This window comes from Gekko japonicus, unplaced genomic scaffold, assembly GCF_001447785.1.
Source record: "Gekko japonicus isolate JY-2015 unplaced genomic scaffold, Gekko_japonicus_V1.1 scaffold68, whole genome shotgun sequence".
NCBI classification, from domain to species: Eukaryota; Metazoa; Chordata; class Lepidosauria; order Squamata; family Gekkonidae; genus Gekko; species Gekko japonicus.
Genome location: NW_015169175.1, coordinates 831,530 through 853,337, shown reverse-complemented (window position 1 = coordinate 853,337; position 21,808 = coordinate 831,530). Strand labels below are relative to the sequence as shown.

The window sequence follows — 21,808 nt, the reverse complement described above, 5'->3', positions numbered from 1 at the left end:
CTCAGCCTAATCTGTCAGTAAATCTAATAGAAAAGTGCCCACCCAGGCCATTATGACAACGAAAGCCTCAAAACTGGTCCACTCAAACAAGGTAAGGGTCTCAAAAAGGAGGGTGGGAACCCCCCAAATAACCTGAGGACTAAGGGAGCAATCCAAAGCAGGTCTATTCAGAAGTAAGCACCATTTTATTTATTTATATACTAGATTTATAGCCCTCCCTTCTCTGTACAACAAGGCTCAGAGTGGGTAGCAACAGTCTTCATCAATTAAAACAACTCTTACACAACATAGTGCCCCTTCTCTAGGATAACAGATATCATATAGTTAGGTGAATGAAGGATAACAACTGGGGGAAAGGAGAAACAAAATGGGAAACGGGAGAAAGTGAGGGAGGAAGTCGGCCCAGAAAGAACCTATCGTTGTCCTCAACCATAGGCCTGGGGGTACATATCCATCTTAACAGGCCCTAAAAACTGTATCAAATCTCACAAGGCCCAAGTCTCCCTCAACAGAGAGTTCCACCAGGCCAGGGCCGAGAATGCCCAGGCTCCGGTTGAGGACAGCTGAATCCTCTTCAGGCCACGGTTCACCAGTAAGTTGTTATCCACTGAGCGTAATGCTCTTCGGGGGGGGGGGGGGTATCCCAGGAGAGGCTGTCCTGCAGATATGCTAGTCCCAGACCATTTAGGGCTTTAAAAGTTAATACCAAAACCTGAACTGGTATTCAACCTGGAGCCAGTGCAGCTGGCAGAGCACCGGTTGGATATGGGCTCTAACCGGACTTCCTGTAAGAACACGTGCCTCTGCATTCAGGACCAGTTGGAATTTCTGGGTCAGCCTCAAGGGTAGCCCTGCGTAGAGCGAGTTACAGTAATCTAATCTGGAGGTGACCGTTGAATAGATCACTGTGGCTAAATCAAGGCAAGAAAGAAAGGGGACCAACGGCCTAACCTGGAACAGGTGGAAAAACGCCAGTCTGGCCACATTTGTGATCTGGGCCTCCATCAAAAGGGAAGCATCCAGAATCACACCTAGACTCTTGTTAAAGGTTTTAAGGGTGTTAAAGGCACTATGTTTGACTGGTGTCAAAGGCACATTGTCAAGAGCAGGAAGCTGGCACCCCAGCCCCGAATCCCCCCAAGCCCAGCCACAGACCCTCCATCTCAGATGGATATCATTTCAGCCGGCTCTGCTTCAGCCATCCAACCACAGCCTCAAAACACTCAGTCAGAACATCTGGGGGTGGCATCCGGCTGCCCATCCATCAACAGATACAGCTGGGAGTCATCTGCATACTGATAGTAAGCAACCCAGCCTGAAACTCAGCACCAGTTGAGCAAGGGGGGGCACATATAGATGGTGAATAACACTGGAGAGAGGATTGCCCCTTGGGGAACACCACACACCAAGGGGTAATGTAATGACATCCACTCTCCTAGTGCCACTCTCTGTCCCTGACATTGGAGAAATGAGACAAGCCATTTCAAGGCCATCCCCTCGAACCCCCACATTAGCAATAATGTCATTTAACAGGGCTTACTCCCATGAAAGGGTTCTTAGGACTGCAGCCTAAATGTGCTCCAGAAGGGAAGGGGCGTTAGCAGCCGAGCATGAGTTATGGAGGAAGGGCCGGGGAGTCAACAGAGTCTCAGACAGAAAATGTAAAACAGAGGCTACGTCTCAGAGAATGAATTGTAGTTACATGCCCACCCACACAAAGCTGGGGGAACTGCAAAAGGTATTCACAGTTGATCAGTATACCCATGAAAATGCATGTATGCGCAAGATATGCATTTGTGTCCACATCCAATCTAAGTATAGATAAAAGCTACTAATGCTAAGGGCCCTGATGTTCCTTGTTGGATCACAGCGCGTGTGTCAATCAGCAAGAGAGGCAATTTTGTTAATGCGATGCATATAAAGCAGTCCCAAAAGAATCATTCTTCAAAGTAGAGTACTGAGCTCACAAAGACAGATGTGCTACTGGGTGATAATGTGAAGTGACTGGAATCCTAACTAGCCATCTGAAGAAGCCCTCGCTTTAGAACATTTTATACCATGGGTGCTTAAAAGTGTGACACAATCAGCTTTGAATTTTGGAATGTTTAAGCACCACTAATCTCCAAATAGTTTCCTTTGTTTTGACAACTGTGAATTATAGTTTATGGGGATCTTTGAATCTGTAGTCATCATGGTATTTTCTTCTTCATCAATGGCTAACTGCATTTCTCCTTCCTGCAGCAGCACATTGGTTTATGTGGGTTTCCTTTCTTTGTGGCCCCTTCTGCCAATATCTCCCATTCCCCCTTCTGCCCCACCATTTTCAGAGAATCTAGAGCAGAACAACCAGAGAGATACAAAACAGTCATCTAATCATCAACACAGACTCAACATTCAGTCAGCATTCCCTCTAAGCTGAGTTAGTGCGAGCCAGCCCAGTTTTTTAGCCTCCGGCTCACACATTTTTGTTTTCGCTCAGGAAGGATGGCTCCAGGGCAAACTAATTTATTGCAGCAGCCAAATAGCTTGCTCACAACTTTAATGCCAGTAGCTCACAAAGTAGAATTTTTGCTCACAAGACTCCACAGCTTAGAGGGAGCATTGCATTCAGTTTGTCACATTAGCCACTTCCCAAGTTAGAAGACGTTGGATGCTTATCTCTCAAACATATCCCATTTCCAGAAACCAAGCACAACTTCTCTGCACCTCACAAAATCTGTAATATGAATGCCTACAAGTATACAAAATACCTAGAAATATTTAAGTTTCTTTTATTTTTATCACGCCATCCCTCCAAGGAGCTTGAGGTGGTACATAGTGTTCAGGGGAGCTCCCCCATTTTAACCTCATAAGAACCCTGCGAGATAGGATGAGCTACTCCAGTTTAAACTGCTAACTGCGCATAGGATCGCCCTGCCCTTAACCTTCCCGATTGTGGTCTGACACTGTAAGACTCTACACCAATAGTTCCCAACCTTTTGAGTATGGTGACCCACAAGTCCAAATTTACTTGGCATTGTGACCCAGCCAAGCTGACCCAGTGTTTTTGTGAACTAGACAAACTATGACCACGGAAACAATCTAGTTCAGCATTCCAGTTTCTACAGTGGCCAGATGGTTTTAAGTCCCCCCCCCCCCCCCACTCTAAGAAACTCACTCTAGTAAACATCAGGACACATTTTACTGATCAACATGTATATGCAGTCAAACTAAAAATACCAACTAATGTATTACATAGAACAGGGGTGTCAAACACGGCAGACCGCGAGCAACTAGTGTGAGGGAGGGAACAGGAGATGGTTCATGGGGGAGTGGACAGAGCCACTCCAATTGTGGCTTCAGCATGGCAGAACAGCCTCATCTGTAGCAGTCAAGCAGCATGGGAACATCTGCCTAGTGCTGCACTGCTGGATCTCCAGTCCGCCCATGTGGGTTTTGCTTTGCATCCATCCGCCCCCCAGACTATTGGGCCTTGCAGTGAGGATACACCAACTCGGAGCTTGCCAGCTGCTGTCCTTTATGTAGTTATATCTCCAGTACCTAGCATTATGTTTTATGGCACACATGGCCTTGGCCTGGCCTGGCAAAGTGACATTTATGTCAGATCCGGCCCTCGTAACAAATGAGTTCAACACCTCTGACACAGAAGGTACTGTTTCCAGGATCAGATCTTGGTTTCCAAGATACAAAAGAGAGCAATGGAAAGGGCAAGGGAGGGCTGGCCTGCAACCCACTTCCAGAGGTTTTGTGACCCACTTTTGGATCCTGACATACAGGTTGGAAAACACTGCTGTACACCACTGTGGTGCAGTTTCACAGCAGTGACAAAGTATAACGCAAATATCATAAAATACAAACACCCCTTACAAAGAAAAGAGCAAGTCTCCAGTAATATTAACAACATTTGTGGCAGGGTATGTGGTGGTTCAGAGGTTAAGATGCTGAGCTGCAGACTGGAAGGTCAGTAGTTGGAGACCCGAGTGCCGTGTGACGGAGTGAGCTCCCATCTCTGGCCATCTCCTGCCAACCTAGCAGTTCGAAAGCAAGAAATTGCAAGTAGATAAACAAGTACCACTTCAGTGGGAAGGTAATAGCATTCTGTACATCTTGGCATTTAGTCATGCTGGCCACATGACCATGGAAACCTCTTTGGAAAGCGCTGGCTCTTCGGCTTGGAAATGGAGGTGAGCACTGCCTCCTAGAGTCGGATTCGACTAGCTTTCGAGCAAGGGAAACCTTTACCTTTATGCATTTTCATGAGTCACTGTTCACTTCTTCAGATACCTGAAGTGAGCAGTGACTCAGGAAACCACGTGCCCTGCCATAAACTTTGTTAGTCTTTAAGATGCTACTGGACTCTTGCTCTTTTCTACTGCTACAGACTATCAGGGCTACCCATCTCGATGTAACCGCTATCAGGAGTCACGGAAGAAACAACAATCCATTTTATTTTGTGCAATGCTGTACACAGGTGCTTGCTGGAGCCCCAGTCCATCACCACCCCCCCCTCCCATTTAATGCTGGGGTCCTGCCCATATCTGCACTGGTTCAGTTCCCAAACCGGAGCGCAAACCCGCTAGGATGCCTCCCGCCGTGTTCTGCGCCACTCCTAAACCTCAGAGTTGACCGCGGCGAGGGAACGGCACTTCGCACATGGCCCGGAGGCAGGGCCACCCCTTTCTTCACCGATTACCTCATCTTTCCCAGGGCCTGGGCTGAGCTTCGGCATTGAGAACAGAGGGAGGGAAAGGTCGCAGGGCTCAGCCCGGCCCCGGTTCACACGCCGCCGCCGCCGCTGAATGAACCGCCCTGCCTCGGCGTCCTCGCTTGAAGACGGCGGAAGAGGCCGGGCTGGGAGGAGAGCCAGGCCGGGAGCTCCTCCCCGTTCCAGTCTGGGGGACCTCCCGGCTTCGAGTTCCGCCTTCCGCGACTGCTGCCGCTCACTTGGGTCGCTCTGGCGGCGGCGGCGGCGGCAGCAATCAGCATGGCGGCCGTGGAGGCCAGAGTGTGCGAGACGGCGGGCTGCAGCAGCGAGGCCAAGCTGCAGTGCCCCACCTGCATCAAGCTGGGCATCCACGGCTCCTACTTCTGCTCGCAGGTACGGCTCTCTCGCCGGCCGCCCTTGGCCCGCGGGCAGGGCGGCGGGGCGGTGGAGGAGGCTCCTCGCTTGCACGCCTCTGGCCACGCTGCGCACACGGCTGCTGCTCCTCTGGCCGTTTGTGTTTCAGCTCGGCTCCTCCTCAGGCTGGTCTGGGGGGGCTGAACGGCAGTGGCCCCTTCCCTCGGTAGCCTGGCGGCGAGTGGCTCCTAGGCAGGTGTGGTGGGGGCTCCGGGCGTGTGAGGAGGAGGAGGCCGGCGGGCCAGGCCTCTCGTAGCCCAGCCCGTGCGTGCTTGACTCGGAAGTAAGCCCCCCTGAATTCAGCGGGATTTACTCCCGAGTAAGTTTATCACGGGGGGGGATAGTCGCGGCGGGGCCTCCCTCCCAAGTTTGCCTCCTTTCTTGCTGTTGGGTCACTATGTCAATGGGGGAGAGGAGGAGGGGGATAGTCGCGGGGCCTCCCTCCAAGTATGTCTCCTTTCTTGCTGTAGGGCAATTATGTCAATGGGGGTGAGAGGAGGATATTGTTGTTGTTGTTTTCCTAGTTTCAGGTAGCCAGCGACCCTGTTCTTGGTTTTAAGAGGACAAAAACGTGAGGTGGGAAATGGAGTGTTTTTTTGGGCTTGCATAAGAGTGGAAAATCTGAACCTACAGGGGGAGATTTGTTGCTATTGCTACAAGCAGGCCACCGAATTGCTGAAGCAGTTTTCCTTTTGTGTCTCCCACTCTGCCTTTCCATGTGTGACAGCTGTTTTTTTAAAAAAATCTATGTATTTGTTTTAGCTCTGTCATCAAGATTTGCAGGGAGAGAAGGGATGGGCATAGCTGTATTTCCAGTCTCCCTACAAGTAATCGTTTTTTGTATATCCCAGACATTTTAGTTGATTGTGGAGTGGATGGTTCCATTTGTAGTATCTTTAAAAAACCACAAAAACCAGACTGTTGAATTCTGTTTTGGAGATACTGAACTGAACTGATACTGAATTGTTTGTGTTAATATAACAGGTTTTTGCTTGGGGTTTTAATCTAATCCAGGGAGTCAGTCCTGGAACCTCTCAGTTTTTCAGTACTGTAACTAGTTCTGTCAATCCTAAAAGTAATCAACCCTGACTGTTCCCTGGAAGGCCAGATAATGAAACTGAAGCTCAAATACTTCGGCCACCAAATGAGAAGGGAGCACTCACTGGAGAAGACCCTGATGCTGGGAAAGATTGAAGGTCAAAGAAGACGGGGACAGCAAAGGATGAGATGGTTAGACAGTGTCATAGACGCAACGAACATGAAATTGAGCCAACTTCAGAGGATGGCGGAAGACAGGAAGGCCTGGCGTGATCTGGTCCATGGGGTCGCAAAGAGTCGGACTCGACGGTGCGACTGAACAACAACAACAACAAAAACTAGTTCTTGAACATGTGTACATGCTTAAGTAGAACAGCCTAGCATTTGTAGAATATGTTGCCTTCATCACTGGGTAGCTATAGGTTTCCTGCTGTAAATCTGGATTTAGGGAACAAAACTGCTGGGCAGAAAATTATGGCTTGTGTTCCTCAAAGCCCATGGTCAGAGACTGATTGATTCCTAAACAGCAAGAAAGTGCAAGCAGAAGTTCTCTGTCTTTGGCAGAGTTACGTCCATTGAAGCCAATGGGCTTAGAAGGATGTAATTCTGTTTAGGACTGCGTGGTTGGTTCTCTTTCTCTCCTCTGTTTAGTGTATCTGCTTCACAGGATATTATATTTTTATTTAGGATTGCCTTTCCTATAAAATTTGCCAGCAGATTTCAAAAGTTAAGTCTGGTAGTTAGTTTAAATGTTTCACGATTACTTAAAATATTTCACCCTGTTTTTTCAAAATGCTCAGATCAGTTCTCACAAATGAAAAGCACAATTAAAAGCATATTCAAGAATATTAAAACATAAATTGGTGCAGGAGCCATCTCACAATATATGTTTTACTACTCATGTGTATTTAAAACTATGGCTTCATAGAATTAGTTATGTGTAGTATACACAGTGGAGTGGCGGTTTTGTAGGTATGTATGTATATGTAGGTGGCTGCGGTGGCTCAAGTGGTTAAGACGCTGAACTGCAGGCTGTGGAAGGTCAGTAGTTCAGCAGTTTGAGACCTGGGTGCCGCATGATGGAGTGAGCTCCCATCTCTAGTTCCAGCTCCTGCCAACCTAGCAGTTCGAAAGCAAGAAATTGCAAGTAGATAAATAGGTACCACTTCGGTGGGAAGGTAACAGCGTTCTGTGCACCTTGGTGTTTAGTCATGCCGGCCACATGACCACGGAAACGTCTTCAGACAGCGCTGGCTCTTCGGCTTTGAAACGGAGATGAGCACCGCAACCCTACAGTCGGATTTGACTGGCTTTCGAGCAAGGGAACCTTAAATGCTCTTTGTATACTGATTACCCATGGCTACACATTTTAGTTCCTTGAAGCAAGATGCCTTGGGAAAATAATGTCAGTGAACCAGCTAATAATCTTGGGTAGTCAGATGTTTGTAGACTATACTTAATTATGTGTGTACTTCAGCAGTTTCAATGGTTTATTTCTTAAAGAAATGTAGAACTCATTGAAATCAATCTATTAAAACATTCTTGTCCCAAAGGTGCAACATTCCACTGATAAAGCAAAAGGCTCCATGTTAAATGATCATGAAATTTCATGACAAAATTTAGAAAATTACACTATATATATTTATAAATTGCCCCGATCTCATCAGATCTCCAAAGTTTAAGCAGGGTCTGCCCTGGCTACCATTTGGATTGGAGTCCTCCAAGGGATACCAGGGTCATGATGCAGAGGCAGGCAATGGGAAACCACCTCTGAATGTCTCTTGCCTTGAAAACCCTATGGGAACGCCATAAGTCGGCTGTGGCTTGACAGCATTTTCTACTACCATATTTATAAAGTACATATATGTACCTGCAGCACTGTGATGCACATCTCTCAGAACCATGTTATAAACTTGTGTTTCTTGGGTTAAAAATGAATCAGATTTGTTATCCTATATCTCTGAACTCCCATGTTTTCTAATATACGATCCTGTGATCAAGAGAGTTGTTAAAAGGCAACTGCTTTGACCAGGTATTGCAGTTTTTATTTTCTCAGGCTGCCACATGTTTTGAGTGATCAACAAAGCATATGGTGACTCATGGTACAACACACATTTGGTAGGAACCCATCATAAATATTGATAAGATAAGTTTTATTAATTAAAAAACCCAAAGCTCAAACATTAGAGTGTGCAGATTTAAAGAGTAGTGGGCACTATGCTGCTATCCATGCACGTGCATTCCTGGAGAAATAATTTCAGGCAGCACAGGATGGATCCATGCAGAGTTATAGCTGTGCAGGCTGGTGAACTTCAGTTAGGAGAGACAAGAGGATAAAACTGACCCCTTGCGGAAGTGGGAGGTGTGATTTCACCTCCTTGCTCTTCCTCACTCTAACCCTGCCCCCTTCTTGTACAGCTGGGCTGCTGTTCTACGCAGGACCCGTGGCCTTGGGAATGGTCTTTCCAGGAGTCAGAACGGACTGCTGGAACAGAGAGGAATGTGAGAAAACACCACGTTCTGCACACAGAGTGGTAGAATATTGTCCTGTATTTTTCAATAATCTGTATTCCTTGACAAGATAGGAAGAGTATTAAACTTTGTAAGACAGATCACACAGAGGAGTTGTTTTGTCCAATCTTGCGATGGACTTGAGAGCAAGGATGGCCACCTTCTGTATTTGTTTGGACAATACTGTTCTCCAGAGTTCAGCACCCCAATTCCTTAATGGATAGGCTTCTGGTGTATTTGCAGCTGTTTTTTTTAATGAGGGTGGGTTTTACAGGTCTTTATTAATTGCCTTGAATACTGTAGTAGAAAAATAAACAAGACATATTTTGAAATCAGTGTACTTGGATGGTATGAAATCATCATTGGAATGGGACTGAGAAACAAGCGTGCATCCTTAACAGCTCATACTAATTTAATTTATTACACGTATAACCCATCTTTTCTTCCTTTTGGGGAAGTTCGGTGTGGGTAACTTAGGTCTCCCATTCAAGCACTGACAAGAGAGAGCTACCATGATAGCACTGTGTAACCCCAAAGACCATTATCTGAGACTGGCAATGATCTTTTTGCCATTCCAGAAGATGTACAGTAGAACAGCAGGGCAATCCAGATAAAATAACACATGGAAACTTCTTATAGCTGAAAATGCTAGCATTTTGCATTTGGATGGGAATCCCAATGGGGATCCAAAATGGCTTACAACATTTCACCTGCTTCATTTTATCCTTGTAACAACACTGAGTACCTGTGCCTGTCTTGAGTACATGTGCCTAAACCAGCCAAACCTCCATAGTAGAGTGGGGATTCTCCTAGATCCTGATCTGACAACGGTAACTACTACACCGTGCTGGTTCTCCGATTTGACCATTTATATTTTATTTATATATAGTGTTTTTTGGTTGTATGGAACAAAACATACAAACCAGGACCCTGCCTCAAGGAGTTTTCAGTCAGACTGTCAACCAGTAGTGATGTGTAAAATATTACCTTCATAGTACCAAAAAACCCCAAATACTGAAAATCCATAATACATGCCCCCCCCAACCCTTTGTAAAATTATTATTTTTTTAGCACTGTTAATTATCATAGTGGTTTACAGGGGCTGCGGTCACACGGAACATTAGCCATGCGAGTCAGACGGAAGACATGCGGGTTTTCCAGGCGCGATCTCACCGGCACATCTGGGAAGTGTAGCACTCCCGTGGCTCAAACGAGGCTTCCTGCCGAAACCACGCGGCAAAAAACTAGTACCTCCGAGGTACTAGTTTCCGGAAACCGCGGGGCAAGGGCGGGCGTCTGATCGCGTTTCCGGTGGCATCCGGCGCCCGCCCATGTTCCCTGGTGAAAAAGTTTTTTTTTTCTTCTAGTCTTTGTGGATGCGCAAAAGCACACAACGGAGCATGCGCAGTCATGGTGTAAACAAAACAGAAACCTTCCTGTTTGCCGCACCGCGCACTTCGTTTTTGCGCGCGGGATTGTTCTGCGATCGGCACCTCTCCTTTCCCACGGAACCTCCACAGTACCTCCACGGGAGGTCTGATCAGGTAACCGCGCCTTAGTTTGCCCCGGGGCAAACTGCCACACTTCCCCCCCGCAGTTTCCTGCCCGTGTGACCGGGACCAGGGTTTATCTAGTTGACTAAATGGTCCTCTGAAGTGGGTATATAAAGGATTTAGTTAGTGTTGCTTACATATAGAGGGTTTGGTCAGTGTTTCTTTGGCAACTCCATGACTTGAGGTGGAGCCAGGTCAAATGCTCCACCTATTTGCCTACATTGACTCCCAGCTTCTAATTAAACAGACTGTATAAAGTGCTCAGATGGTTCCAAAACTGTGTATATTCCTTTTTCAGACCTTTGCAGTGGGGTTTAACATGCCTGTTGGCTTGGAAATGCCTCAAAATTGTTACCTCATTGAACCAAGATTTTTTTGCAGATAACAAGAATATTTAAAAGTGAAATTACTTACTAGTTTGAAAATTATATTTGGACCCAAAACAGAATGGTGAAAGACAAAGCTCAGCATTAATTGATCTTAAATCTGACCATGGGATTATCAAAAAGTACAGTATCCTTGGTTTGCATAAAAACAAAACAATACAAAGATATATAGTGATGTTTTGTTAGCTTCTGCTGACAAAAGAGAATTTTCAAGCTTTTGAATGTTGGGGAACAGGTGACCATGGCTTGACTGGTGTCCCTGATTACAACCCCAAGAAGTCTAATATCTCCCAATAAGATGCTGGGAAACAATTATCTCTAATGCTCTATTTAGGAATCTAGGCTTACATGTGAAATACCTCTTAAAACCAGGCATTGTTGTTTCACGTATTCTTCATAAATGGAAACATATAGCCCTTCAGTGGAAGGGTAGTAGGTCCTCCAGGTAAATACTGAGGGTTTTTTTGTTTTTGTAAATGATACTTCTAGAGGAAGGCTTCTGTAAGTGACAGGTCCCCTGAATTGGTGTCCCTAACTCTCACAGGGGAATCCTTGGAATCTCTCTCTCCTCTGTAGTCCCGATGGCGCAGCATCTATGGAGTAAAAGGAGCAATAAGTAGCACCAAGCATCTCATTCCCTCCCTTAGAATCATAGAATCACAGAGTTGGAAGGGGCCATACAGGCCATCTAGTCCAACCCCCTGCTCAATACAGGATCAGCCTAGAGCATCCCTGACAAGATAGACTTGTTAATTCTATCATTCTATCATCCCTAACTTGTTGATTCTGTCATTACCAGTAACAAACCGTGCCTGTTAATTTGGGTCTTTAGATCCAGTTTGGAATGCAATTGTTTATAGTGCAGGTGGGACATAAGCCATATTTTTGTATGGTTGGGAAGGCATGGGTAAGACTAAAATTGGGAAGGTTTGGAGATGTCAGTGAAGTAAAGAAAACTTTAAAAAAAACTGTGGTTGGCTCTGGAGCAAATTACTGTTTTTAAAGTTTTATGCAAAGGCAGCTGTAGTATTTCTCAGGCAAAAACATGCATGCTGTGTTTGGAGAGTGATTGTAGTAGAAAAGCCGTTGGCTATCTTGCACCCTAATTGCAAGTGTTGTCACTTGGAAGTAAGTTCTGTGGTCTTCAGCTGAGTTCATTCCTAACTAAATGTATTGAGGAGCACATGTTTAGATTTCAAAAGATCTTGTGCGTGTTCTAAGAAACCAATGCAAGAAGATGGAAGAGCTGCACAAAATAAGCAACAAGAAGTAATCTCCTGTTTGTATTAGTGGCAAAGCTAATGTCCTTTAGCTATGGAAATTATTTCTGGAGGCGGAAAATATTAGAAGAAAATGGCAGAGCCCCAGTGTGATATCAGTGTGATATCAGACATCATGTGATCAGATATGGAATTTCACCATAAGATGATCATAGTAGTTTTCTCAGGGTATGTGTTTGTATGTAGTACAGTCTTGTAAATGGTTACTTGTGAAGCCGTATTCAGGAATGGAGAAAATTAGGTGTGGGATTATAAATGTGTACAATTGGATCACCAGGTAGGTGCTAGGTTTGACCTTGGAAGCAGGTGTGAATGTCAGTAGCAATGCGGGCACTAGAAACAAGAGATATGGTATTGGTAGAAGCAATTATAATAGAAAAGCTGTTGTGAAATCTTGGGTGTTGAGTAAATGCATCACTGGTAGTGCAGTGTATTTACCACATTTCATGTATCACCATACCAGAAGTAGGTGAGGTAAATACTATTAAAGATGGGTCTTCACTCGGAACATATCTGCACTTCATCTCCTACAGTGATGATTCCCACAGCAAATGCAATTGGCACATAGATAGTATTATGAATCCACAAGGGTTAAGCTGACACTAAATATTATAAACATACAAAATTTATTCAGGTGTACACATTTTTTAAAAACTTAGACTCACATTCAGATTCATATTCACATTCAGACATGAAAAATTTTTCAACATACATACATAGATGGGTTAGTGCTATGCAACTGAACCAACTGAACCAAACGCGTTTCGGCCCCAAAGGGCCTTCCTCAGTGGTCACAATCCAAAATACAAACTTGACATAACATTCAAAAAAAGTTTTTTTAACATCAGATGTTACGTACATATGCAATATAAGGCCAGATGTTGTATCCTTATATATTTATATGTATATTATTGTTGTATATGATAGGCCTCAGGTATAGCCAATTAAAGTCCACCAATACTTCTGGTAGCATAGATTTGCGTGAGTTGAATGTATGTCACTCCATCCTGTGCAAATTCTGGCCCTTTGGGGCCGAAACACATTTGGTTCAGTTGCACAGCACTAACCCATCTATGTATGTATGTTGAAAATTTTTTCATGTCTGAATGTGAATATTTTTAATGAGTCTAAGTTTTTTAAAAATGTGTACACCTGAATAAATTTTGTATGTTTATAATATTTAGTGTCAGCTTAACCCTTGTGGATTCATAGCAGCTTTTTGGGTTGAGTTTTCTTTCTCCCCCCCCCTTCCCCCCCTTTTTTTTGTTCGAGACATAGATAGTATTGCCAATCGAAGTTGGTTGTAGTACGTTGAAAAACCTACCCTCCTGTCTTTTGTTTTACAGGGTATATTGCTTAGCCTACAAGGCTAATTTATCCTCATGGAGAGAACACATTCCAAGGCATTATTAAATTTATACCATTTTATTTTTTTCTAGGAATGTTTTAAGGGAAGCTGGGCTACTCACAAGTTACTGCACAAGAAAGCAAGTAAGCAAAAACTTCCTCTTGCCTTCATTCTGTTTCGTGGGCTGTCTTAACATTTACATTTTACTGCTGGTAACTAGACATGTAAACTTTCCAGAAAATTTGGAGCCTTGAGGGGGAAGAATAAACTGAAGAAAGAAGAAGCTGAAACTTGGAGGGGGGGATGGAAATAAATATAATACTTTCCCTATAAAATCTAAATTTACTTTGCTGCTTTATTAACATAAAATGGACAATTTATAACTTAGGTAGCACATAAAATTGTACTAATTGGCTTATTTCTGGAATTTAAAAGTGCTTCAAATGGTTGTTTTTGCCATTTGAGAGATCGGAAAAAGTAAAAATTGAAATTAGAAAAGGCGGAAGGGAAAAACCCACCATGTCTCCTCTTTCTCCACCTTCGCTGCCGTTCCCCCACCACCACTATTTTACCTCAGCCTCATAATCCTTCCCCCTAGCAATTTCCTTACTGTTTCTTGACAGCTTTGACCATACACACCTCACCCTGTGTGCCTGCTTGCCTGCTCCCCCCACCCATCCCACAGCAGCCTCCTGCTTTCCCTCCCTCACTCCAGTTGCTCACGGGCCAGATAAAAGCCCTGGATGGGCTGTCTGTTTGTTGGACACCTCTGTACTGCCAGCATATTTGGATGTCAGATTAATTTTATAATATTAAGAACACTGATCTCTTTAATATCATCAAACATATGGTAGTATATTAATTGTTGCCAGAATTATTCACATTTAAACTGTAAACATATCCTTGAAAATATGTTGCATATGGCTTCGGTATGCATAGGAATTACCATTATATAATGCTTTCGGTTGTCTTATGTAAAACTTTTCATGCATTTTTAGTGTCTTTAAACATTTTTACTTATTCCAAAAGAAGAAAAATATTGCATTGGATGGTTTTTTCCAGGTGTTCTCCAACACCGTCAGTTACTGATCCACCGCCTCGCCGACATTGGAATTCAGGGACTAGCCTTGCAGTGGCTTGCTTCCTTTCTCCAAGATCAGGGACAAAGAGTGGCACTGGGGGATCAGCTCTCCCGAAGGCATCCGTTGGAATGTGGAGTGCCTGAAGGGGTGGTGCTGTCCCTGATGCTTTTTATCATCTATATGGAACCTCTTGCCCGGAGGCACGGACTGGGTTGTCACCAGCATGCAGATGACACCCAGCTCTATCTGTTGTTGGATGGCCAGTCTGACTCCAAACCGGAAGATCTAGACTGGGTGTTACAAACCGTGGCTGGTTGGCTTAGGCTAAGCCAGCTGAAATTGAATCTGACGAAGACGGAGGTCCTATGCCTGAGCCACAGCAACCCGAGGGTAGGGATCCCGCTTCCGACCTTTGATGGGGTGCCATTGGTCCCAGCGCCGGAGGTTAGGAGTCTGGGAGTGCTTCTGGATGCCTCCTTAACGATGGAGGCCCAGGTAGCGGCCACTGCTGCCTTTTACCACCTTCGGCTAATTAGGCAGTTGGTTCCCTTTCTCGAACACAGTGACTTGGCAACAGTGATCCATGCGATGGTCATCTCGAGACTGGATTACTGTAACACCCTCTACATGGGGCTGCCCTTGTCACAAATCCAGAAACTGCAGCTGGTGCAGAATGTTGGTGGGACTCCCTACTCAGGAGCACATCCAACCTGTGCTAAAGGCTGCCTATAGCATACCAGATCCGCTTCAAGGTGGTGGTTCTTACCTTTAAAGCCCTTTATGGCCAGTGACCTACATACCTGAGGGACTGTCTTTCCCCATATGTACCCCAGAGAGTGCTGCGATCGGGGACCCAGAATCGGCTGGCACTCCCCAGAATCGGCTGGCACTCCCGCGTATTAAGGAGGCCATACTGGTGACAACTAGGGCCAGGGCCTTTTTGGTGGCGGCTCCACTCTGGTGGAATGAGCTCCCAGAGGAAATCAGGGCCCTGTGGGACCTTTTACAGGTCCGCTGATATCCCCCTGCCCTTTACACCTTTACTGGTATCTTCAAGCCACTGTTAATTGAATTTAAAAGGCTATTGGAATTTATAATAGTTTTGGACTAGTGATCCCTACGGTGATACCATGCTATACTGCTTCAGAATACTGATGGGGGCATGCCTGAATGTTCCTCCTTTTAAAAAACTGATTCCCTGTACAAATAAAGCTTGAGGCAACAAGTGAACCATTTTTTAAAAATAAGACCCGAAACAGCATTCTACCTGCAAGTCCATCTTTGTGAGGAGACCTCAGTCCCATCTTTATTAAGGGTTGATCTGGTTTCCAAGCTTCTCATATATATTGACTGTGATCTGATGTTTTGTTCCGTACCGTCTCTGTACTAGAGATGCATGTGCAGAATGTTTTTGTTTCTTGAGCTAACCCTTGGCCTTCTCTGCATAAGAAGCTGCATCTCAATAACTGGGTTGGCACCAGGATCAGAACCCTGTGTGTTTATTTTATGTACCCCACCCTTCTCCCTAATGAGGACCCAAAGTAACTTACATCATTTACCTCTCTTCCATTTTACCCCACAACAGCCTTGTGAGGTAGGTTAGGCTGAGAGTGTGTGACTGGCCCAAGGTCACTCAGTGAGTTTCCATGGCAGAGAGTGGGTTTAAAAGGAGGCTGGGCAGGTACACAGGCCAGTTTGGTACAAATTCGGTGCAACAAAGATAATGATAAAGAGCATCGACCTTCAAAAGCTTATACCACGGAAAGGGGTTTTTTTGGTCTTTAAACGGCTACTGGAATCAAAACTTGCCTTGATTCAGGTTCTGTTCTACTGCAGGTATAAGGTGGGTAGGAGCAGAGAGATTTTGTCCTGAGTTCTATTCAGGTGTGGCATAAGTTTATTACTCTTTTTACAGTTCCTATTGCATTGTTTATATCACCTATATATCACAATTCAATTTCAGTAAGAGCCGTTTAGGAAATGCTGTGTAGATGGGATTGTGCCTGCAGTGTAAGGAACAAGCAATACTAGAAATATATTAGAGCATGTTTTACGTCTTAAGAAGACAGAGAGAATTAGATTTATAGTTCTTTTTTTATTACTTTCCAGATTCCTTTCTAACAGAGAATGTTATGCTTTTTGATGTGGGTGGCAGGTTGTCCCATAACTGCTGTTTTGTAACTTGTTTTGCAGAAGATGAAAAAGCAAAGCGGGAAGTTTCTGCCTGGACCGTGGATGGTGATATTAACACAGATCCTTGGTCTGGCTATCGATATACTGGTAAACTCAGGCCACATTACCCACTGGTAAATAACTGAAATGATGTCTGAACTTTTAAATCCCTCCAGCAGTCAAAGACCACAGCAAGGAAATTCCTTAGTGATTGTGCCATTCTACCTCCTAGTTGCAAAATATATTTACATAACCACCTGCACAGTAGCACACCTCCTACACAGTTTATGCTTGTCATGGCTTCTGGTATAGCAGAAAGTTTAAATAGAGGCCCATAATTACAAGATCAAAAGCATTTCAAAAGATTGCAAATTAACCGTGCTGAAAGAGAAAAAGCAAAAGGAAGTATGTGAGAAGATGGGATCCTTTGCTGAATGTTCAGTAACTTAATAATTTTACCTGTAGTGCTCCTTAGCTCATACTGTTTTTTTGATCTGGAAAAATGGTGAGCATATGCCACTAATGAAGCTGGCAATTTGATTTGTTCAGCCAGATACTGCAACACCTATTGGATCTTTAGTATGGGGAACCTCAAAGTGTTTGATCTATACAATTGGGCTCTATGTTAAGAGAATGAAGTGAAAAGCTGGGGCAACAGCAACTGTTGGCCTTACTACGGAATAAGAAAGCTGACTGATACCTCTGATATGAAATCAAATAACAGTGATAACAGGCAGATATTCTCGTCTGGCGGATAATCTGCTATAGCAGTGCCTTTTTGTTTGGCTGAACAGAGCTGCAGTTTCTGTTGCTTCATAACAGATGAAAGCAGCAAAGCATTGCTGTTGGATTTTCCATAAGTGTCACCCTGTGTTTTGTCTTTTTGATTTAACATAGATGGGGAAAGAATTGCTCAGCGTCTAATCATGGTGCATGAATGTAAACAAGAAAGTGATAATGATGGTCAGCAGAGGAAAAATGGCACACAGTGTAATATGCCTTGAGTCTCCGCAAAAGAGGCAGGCTGTAAATAATGTAAAGAAAAGAAAGCTGAAGTGGTTCAGTATCCTCATTTGGGCTGGCAATCTCTGGATGCTTCCAGCCCCAACCTTTGTGGACCCCCAGAATTTTGGGGTACACCAACAGCCAGGAGGACATTTCCCTGCCTCCATCATGTGTGGAGTTTGCAGCCTCTCCTAAGATGCAGACTTGGCCACTATAATTCATGTTTCTGCAATAGGGCTTTCTCCTTGAAGTGTTCCACACAGCCTCAGCTTGTGCTGAATAATGCAGTGTACTCTCACTGGATAAGTTACTGGAAGCATCATTATAAAACCACTTCTCTGTTCTTCGTGTAATATCTGTTCAATATTTAGGATACCATTCAGCTTGCTGGTTCGACCCATAAAGCCTTTTATAGTCGGAATTGATCTGTACTAGTCTTAGTATAGTCTCCATCATCATCCAAGAACATCTTTTTGGCTGTAACATCTAAGAGTGGTGAATTCCTATTTCAAGGTGCTTAAAGAGTAGGGGTCTTTCCCCCCCTTTGGAGCAGCCTCACAACAAGCTCTGTTCCAATGAAAACTTGACTGCTTTGGACCTCAATTTGAAGTGTCCTAAGATCTCTTGATAATGGCCTGTCTTCAGTAGTTAGTCTTCAATAGTCTTCAATAGTTAGAGCTGAGGGGCTTTGTACTTAATGTGTATACTTGATTTGAATGTGCAAACATTTATTTTGTTTTTTAAATTGTTCTTACCCATACGCTGAAGTAAATAAACCCTACTTTATTTGTATTTTCTTTAGATGCCAACAAGGCCTGTGCCGAGTTATATTCAAAGGCCGGATTATGCTGATCACCCCTTAGGTAACGGCAAACATAGTTCAGTGTTCAGTTTTTAAGCTTATGTTGCATTAGGCAATGCTAAGTTTCTTTTGTTTCATAATAGATTTGTTCTGGGCGGGCAGATCGAATTGTTGGTATGTTAACCAGCTTTTTAGTGACTTTTGAAAATAAGGCTGCACAAAGCAACAAAAACAGTCTCTAATGAGGCTTTCAAACAGAGGTGCTTTTTTTTGAAATCTCAGTCTAGCATTGGCTCTATGCCTGTGTTCGCTAATCAAGTTCAAGCTGGTGATCCACCACATGGTTTCAGCCTCTGTCTTCTCGCTAGAGCCATCTTTCAAAAGTCTTGCTCCTGTATTATCATGATTAGGAGAATTCAAAAAATTTCTAGCAATTGAATGGTTAAGGTTCATAAAAGGGTCACTTGGGTTGGCCCTTATTTTGACACTGGGAATACAAAAATTGAAAGAGGATAATTTCTCTTTTCAGTCTCCTTTATCATTGTAAAACTTCTACAGTTCTTGTGTTAAAAAGTGCTGCCTCAGCAGCACCCGCTGCCTTAGCAGAAGTTCTAGAAATGAGTGTATATGTGTGGGTTTTTAAAAAATACAGCATGTTTTAAATTCATCATTATTACAAATATTTCCTTTTAGGTATGTCTGAATCAGAACAGGCCCTTAAAGGAACTTCACAAATAAAGATTCTCTCATCAGAAGATATAGAAGGGATGCGAGTAGTGTGTAGGGTAAGTTCACGTTGCATTCTCTAAGCTCATATAGAGATCATGGCTTGGGTGCTTGCACAGTGATTCACACTGAAAGCAAAGACAGCTGTACTGTAGAAAATAGTTACGGAGAAATAACATGACTTTAACATAGGTTTTGATTCCCCAGTGACAAGGCTCATATGTCCCCAACTGCATTTTGTTTTTTTCCAGGAGTGCCCTTTCAAGTCCTGATTGAAAGACAGTAGTGCAGTGTTTCAGTTCATGTGTAATTGCTATAAAGGTACTCTTGCTGGATGAGGATAGTTATACCGTTTGGCTTTTAAAAAAACGAGGGGAATGTGTGTTTTAGCATCAGTGAGGGGCACTTGTTAACCCTCCAAATATCCAAGAATCCTAAGATCTGTGTTTATCAGGCATCTCTCTGTTGACCTGCTTCCTTATGGTCACCATAAATGTGACTTGTTGTAGAATATGGAGGTCCCTGTGGTAGGAACCATATATTAACCACAAAGAAGACTTATTTTTTTACAGATTGGTTTCCATGAAAATAGCAGCACAGGACTCCAGGTAGACAAAAGAGAAACCTGGCTGAGGCACATTAATTTGGAGAGTAGTTTCCATTTTCTTTAATACATTCAAGCATAAACAGGCTTTGACTGACTAAGACTCAAACACACAGGATTCTACTCACACCAGCCTGCCCTCTCCCAGGAGTCAGACTAAAAGGTACAAGGGCTGCCCATTGCCAGAGGCAGGCCTGACAACTGGGTACTCTGTTCTCTGCCAGAGGTAAAGCCAAACCACTCTGCCCCACTACCAAGCAGAGCCACCCTTCACTCTGCCTGCTCTTTTCCTGAGCCAGACCTGAGCCGTCCCTGCTCTCTCCCTGAGGCAGAACTGAACTGAATTCCTACTGTGTTTCTCCTACATTCAACCTCCCTTCTCAAAGGTGATTGGATGCTGGGGTAGCACTCCCATAGGCTCAAGGGAGTGGCTGTTTTCCCATTTAAGGGCAGGACAACCTTCTGTCTGTCACACCTTCCTCTGCTGATTTCTAGGGTTATGATTTCAGAAGCATCACTTGTTGATTTTAGATAAAGTTGCTTGTGATAGGTTTAATGGTGGAATTTAGTTCTGTAAACAGCTTGACTTTTCTTACTTGCAACCAATGCTCCCTCTAAGCTGTGGAGTCTGGTGAGCAAAAATTGTACTTTGTGAGCTACTAGCATTAAAGTTGTGAGCGAGCAATTTGGCTACTCCATAAATTAGTTTGCTCTGGAGCCCTCCTTCCTGAGCTAAGACAAAAATGTGTGAGCCAGAGGCTAAAAAACTGTGAGCTAGCTCACACTAACTCAGCTTAGAGGGAACGCTGCTTGCGACACATGGTTAGAACAAGAAGTTCTATCACAAAATAGTTAAAACTCCTCCTGTTAGCCAAATTTCGGCTGGTTTGGCAGGATATTACTCTCAATGAGTACCTTCTCAATTTTGTTCCTTCTGTTTTGCAGCTTGCTAGAGAAGTATTAGATGTTGCAGCCATGATGGTAAAGCCAGGTGTGACTACTGAAGAAATAGACCATGCAGTACATCTAGTAAGGATTCTTCACTGTGGTATCAGGATTTTTGTTGTTTTATCATGAATGCTGTCTAAGCCATTGTATTTGATATTGCACGTCTTATTTGACTTCCCTGCCCAATTATGTTTATGTATCACATTAGCAGTTCAGAAATGCATTTCTTAGAACAGTCCAGACATGAGACTGCCAAAGATTTGTTGATCTTCTCCAGAGATGTCTGCTCCTCTGTGTCCAGTCCTTACTCTCTTTTGAGGTATCCAGTTTTAACTGGTAATGAGAAGTTTCCTTCTTTGCTGACCTTCTCCACAGAGTATATTGCACAAACAGCACTTTTAGGATATGGTGTTCCTGTGCGCAGCCATATTCCGTGGCCATCTATCATTCCGGTACATATGTTTTGTTTTGTTTTTAAAGTGCCCATAAGGTACACTTTTATTATTTTTCATATTATACACCAACAAACAAGCATACTACATAACATACATCCGCTTACACACATATGTACATATGTTAACACATTTTTAAGGAAGCTGTAAACACTCTGATGTTTTCCTTCAAGTGAAAAATAGCTGTGTGTGATATTTTATGTTACACATTTGGGGGCCTTAGAAACCTGAGAACACATTAACAAATGCAAAGCAAATACTTGCTTACCTGGGGGCATTCATGCTTAGCATTTGTATTGTATTTTTAAAGTGTTAAAAGCGTTTCCCATACATTAAATTGGTAATTTTTGTAGTAGCCACATACATGAACACACATGAAGCTGCCCTATACTGTCATCAGTCTATCTGGGTCAGTATTGACTACCTAGTCTGGCAGCAGCTCTCCAGGGTCTCAGGCAGGGGTCTTTCACATTACCTCCTACTTGATCCCTTTAACTGGAGACGCCAAGGGTTAAACCTGGGAACTTCTGCATGCAAAGCAGATGCTCTGCCACTGAGCCGTGGTCCCTCTCTTTTTAAAATGAATTGGTATTATCTTCATATAACAGATGGGCACTGAAAGCTGTTGTTTAGCTTGCCTGATACTGCCTATATATGCTTGGCGGTAGTGAGATGTAACCCAAAGACTCCTTGGTGCAAAGCTTAGCTTCTCAGCAACTTAACTACACTGGCTCTTTACAGTCATTGGTAGACAATTCCACTGAACTTAGTGGAGGCATTCC

The 21,808-nt window shown here is 43.9% G+C and overlaps 1 protein-coding gene across 1 annotated transcript in view; it reads left to right on the top strand.

The window, feature by feature from the left end:
• Positions 1-4,910: 4,910 nt before the first annotated feature.
• The window catches only part of METAP1 (methionyl aminopeptidase 1), a 25,005-nt gene continuing 8,107 nt past the window's right edge, over positions 4,911-21,808 (top strand). The window contains exons 1-6 of the mRNA XM_015415981.1: positions 4,911-5,098; positions 13,327-13,378; positions 16,511-16,623; positions 18,297-18,357; positions 18,990-19,081; positions 20,572-20,655. Coding sequence (XP_015271467.1) covers positions 4,985-5,098; positions 13,327-13,378; positions 16,511-16,623; positions 18,297-18,357; positions 18,990-19,081; positions 20,572-20,655 — 516 coding nt within the window. The 5' untranslated portion in view covers positions 4,911-4,984. The remainder of the gene's footprint in view (positions 5,099-13,326; positions 13,379-16,510; positions 16,624-18,296; positions 18,358-18,989; positions 19,082-20,571; positions 20,656-21,808) is intronic.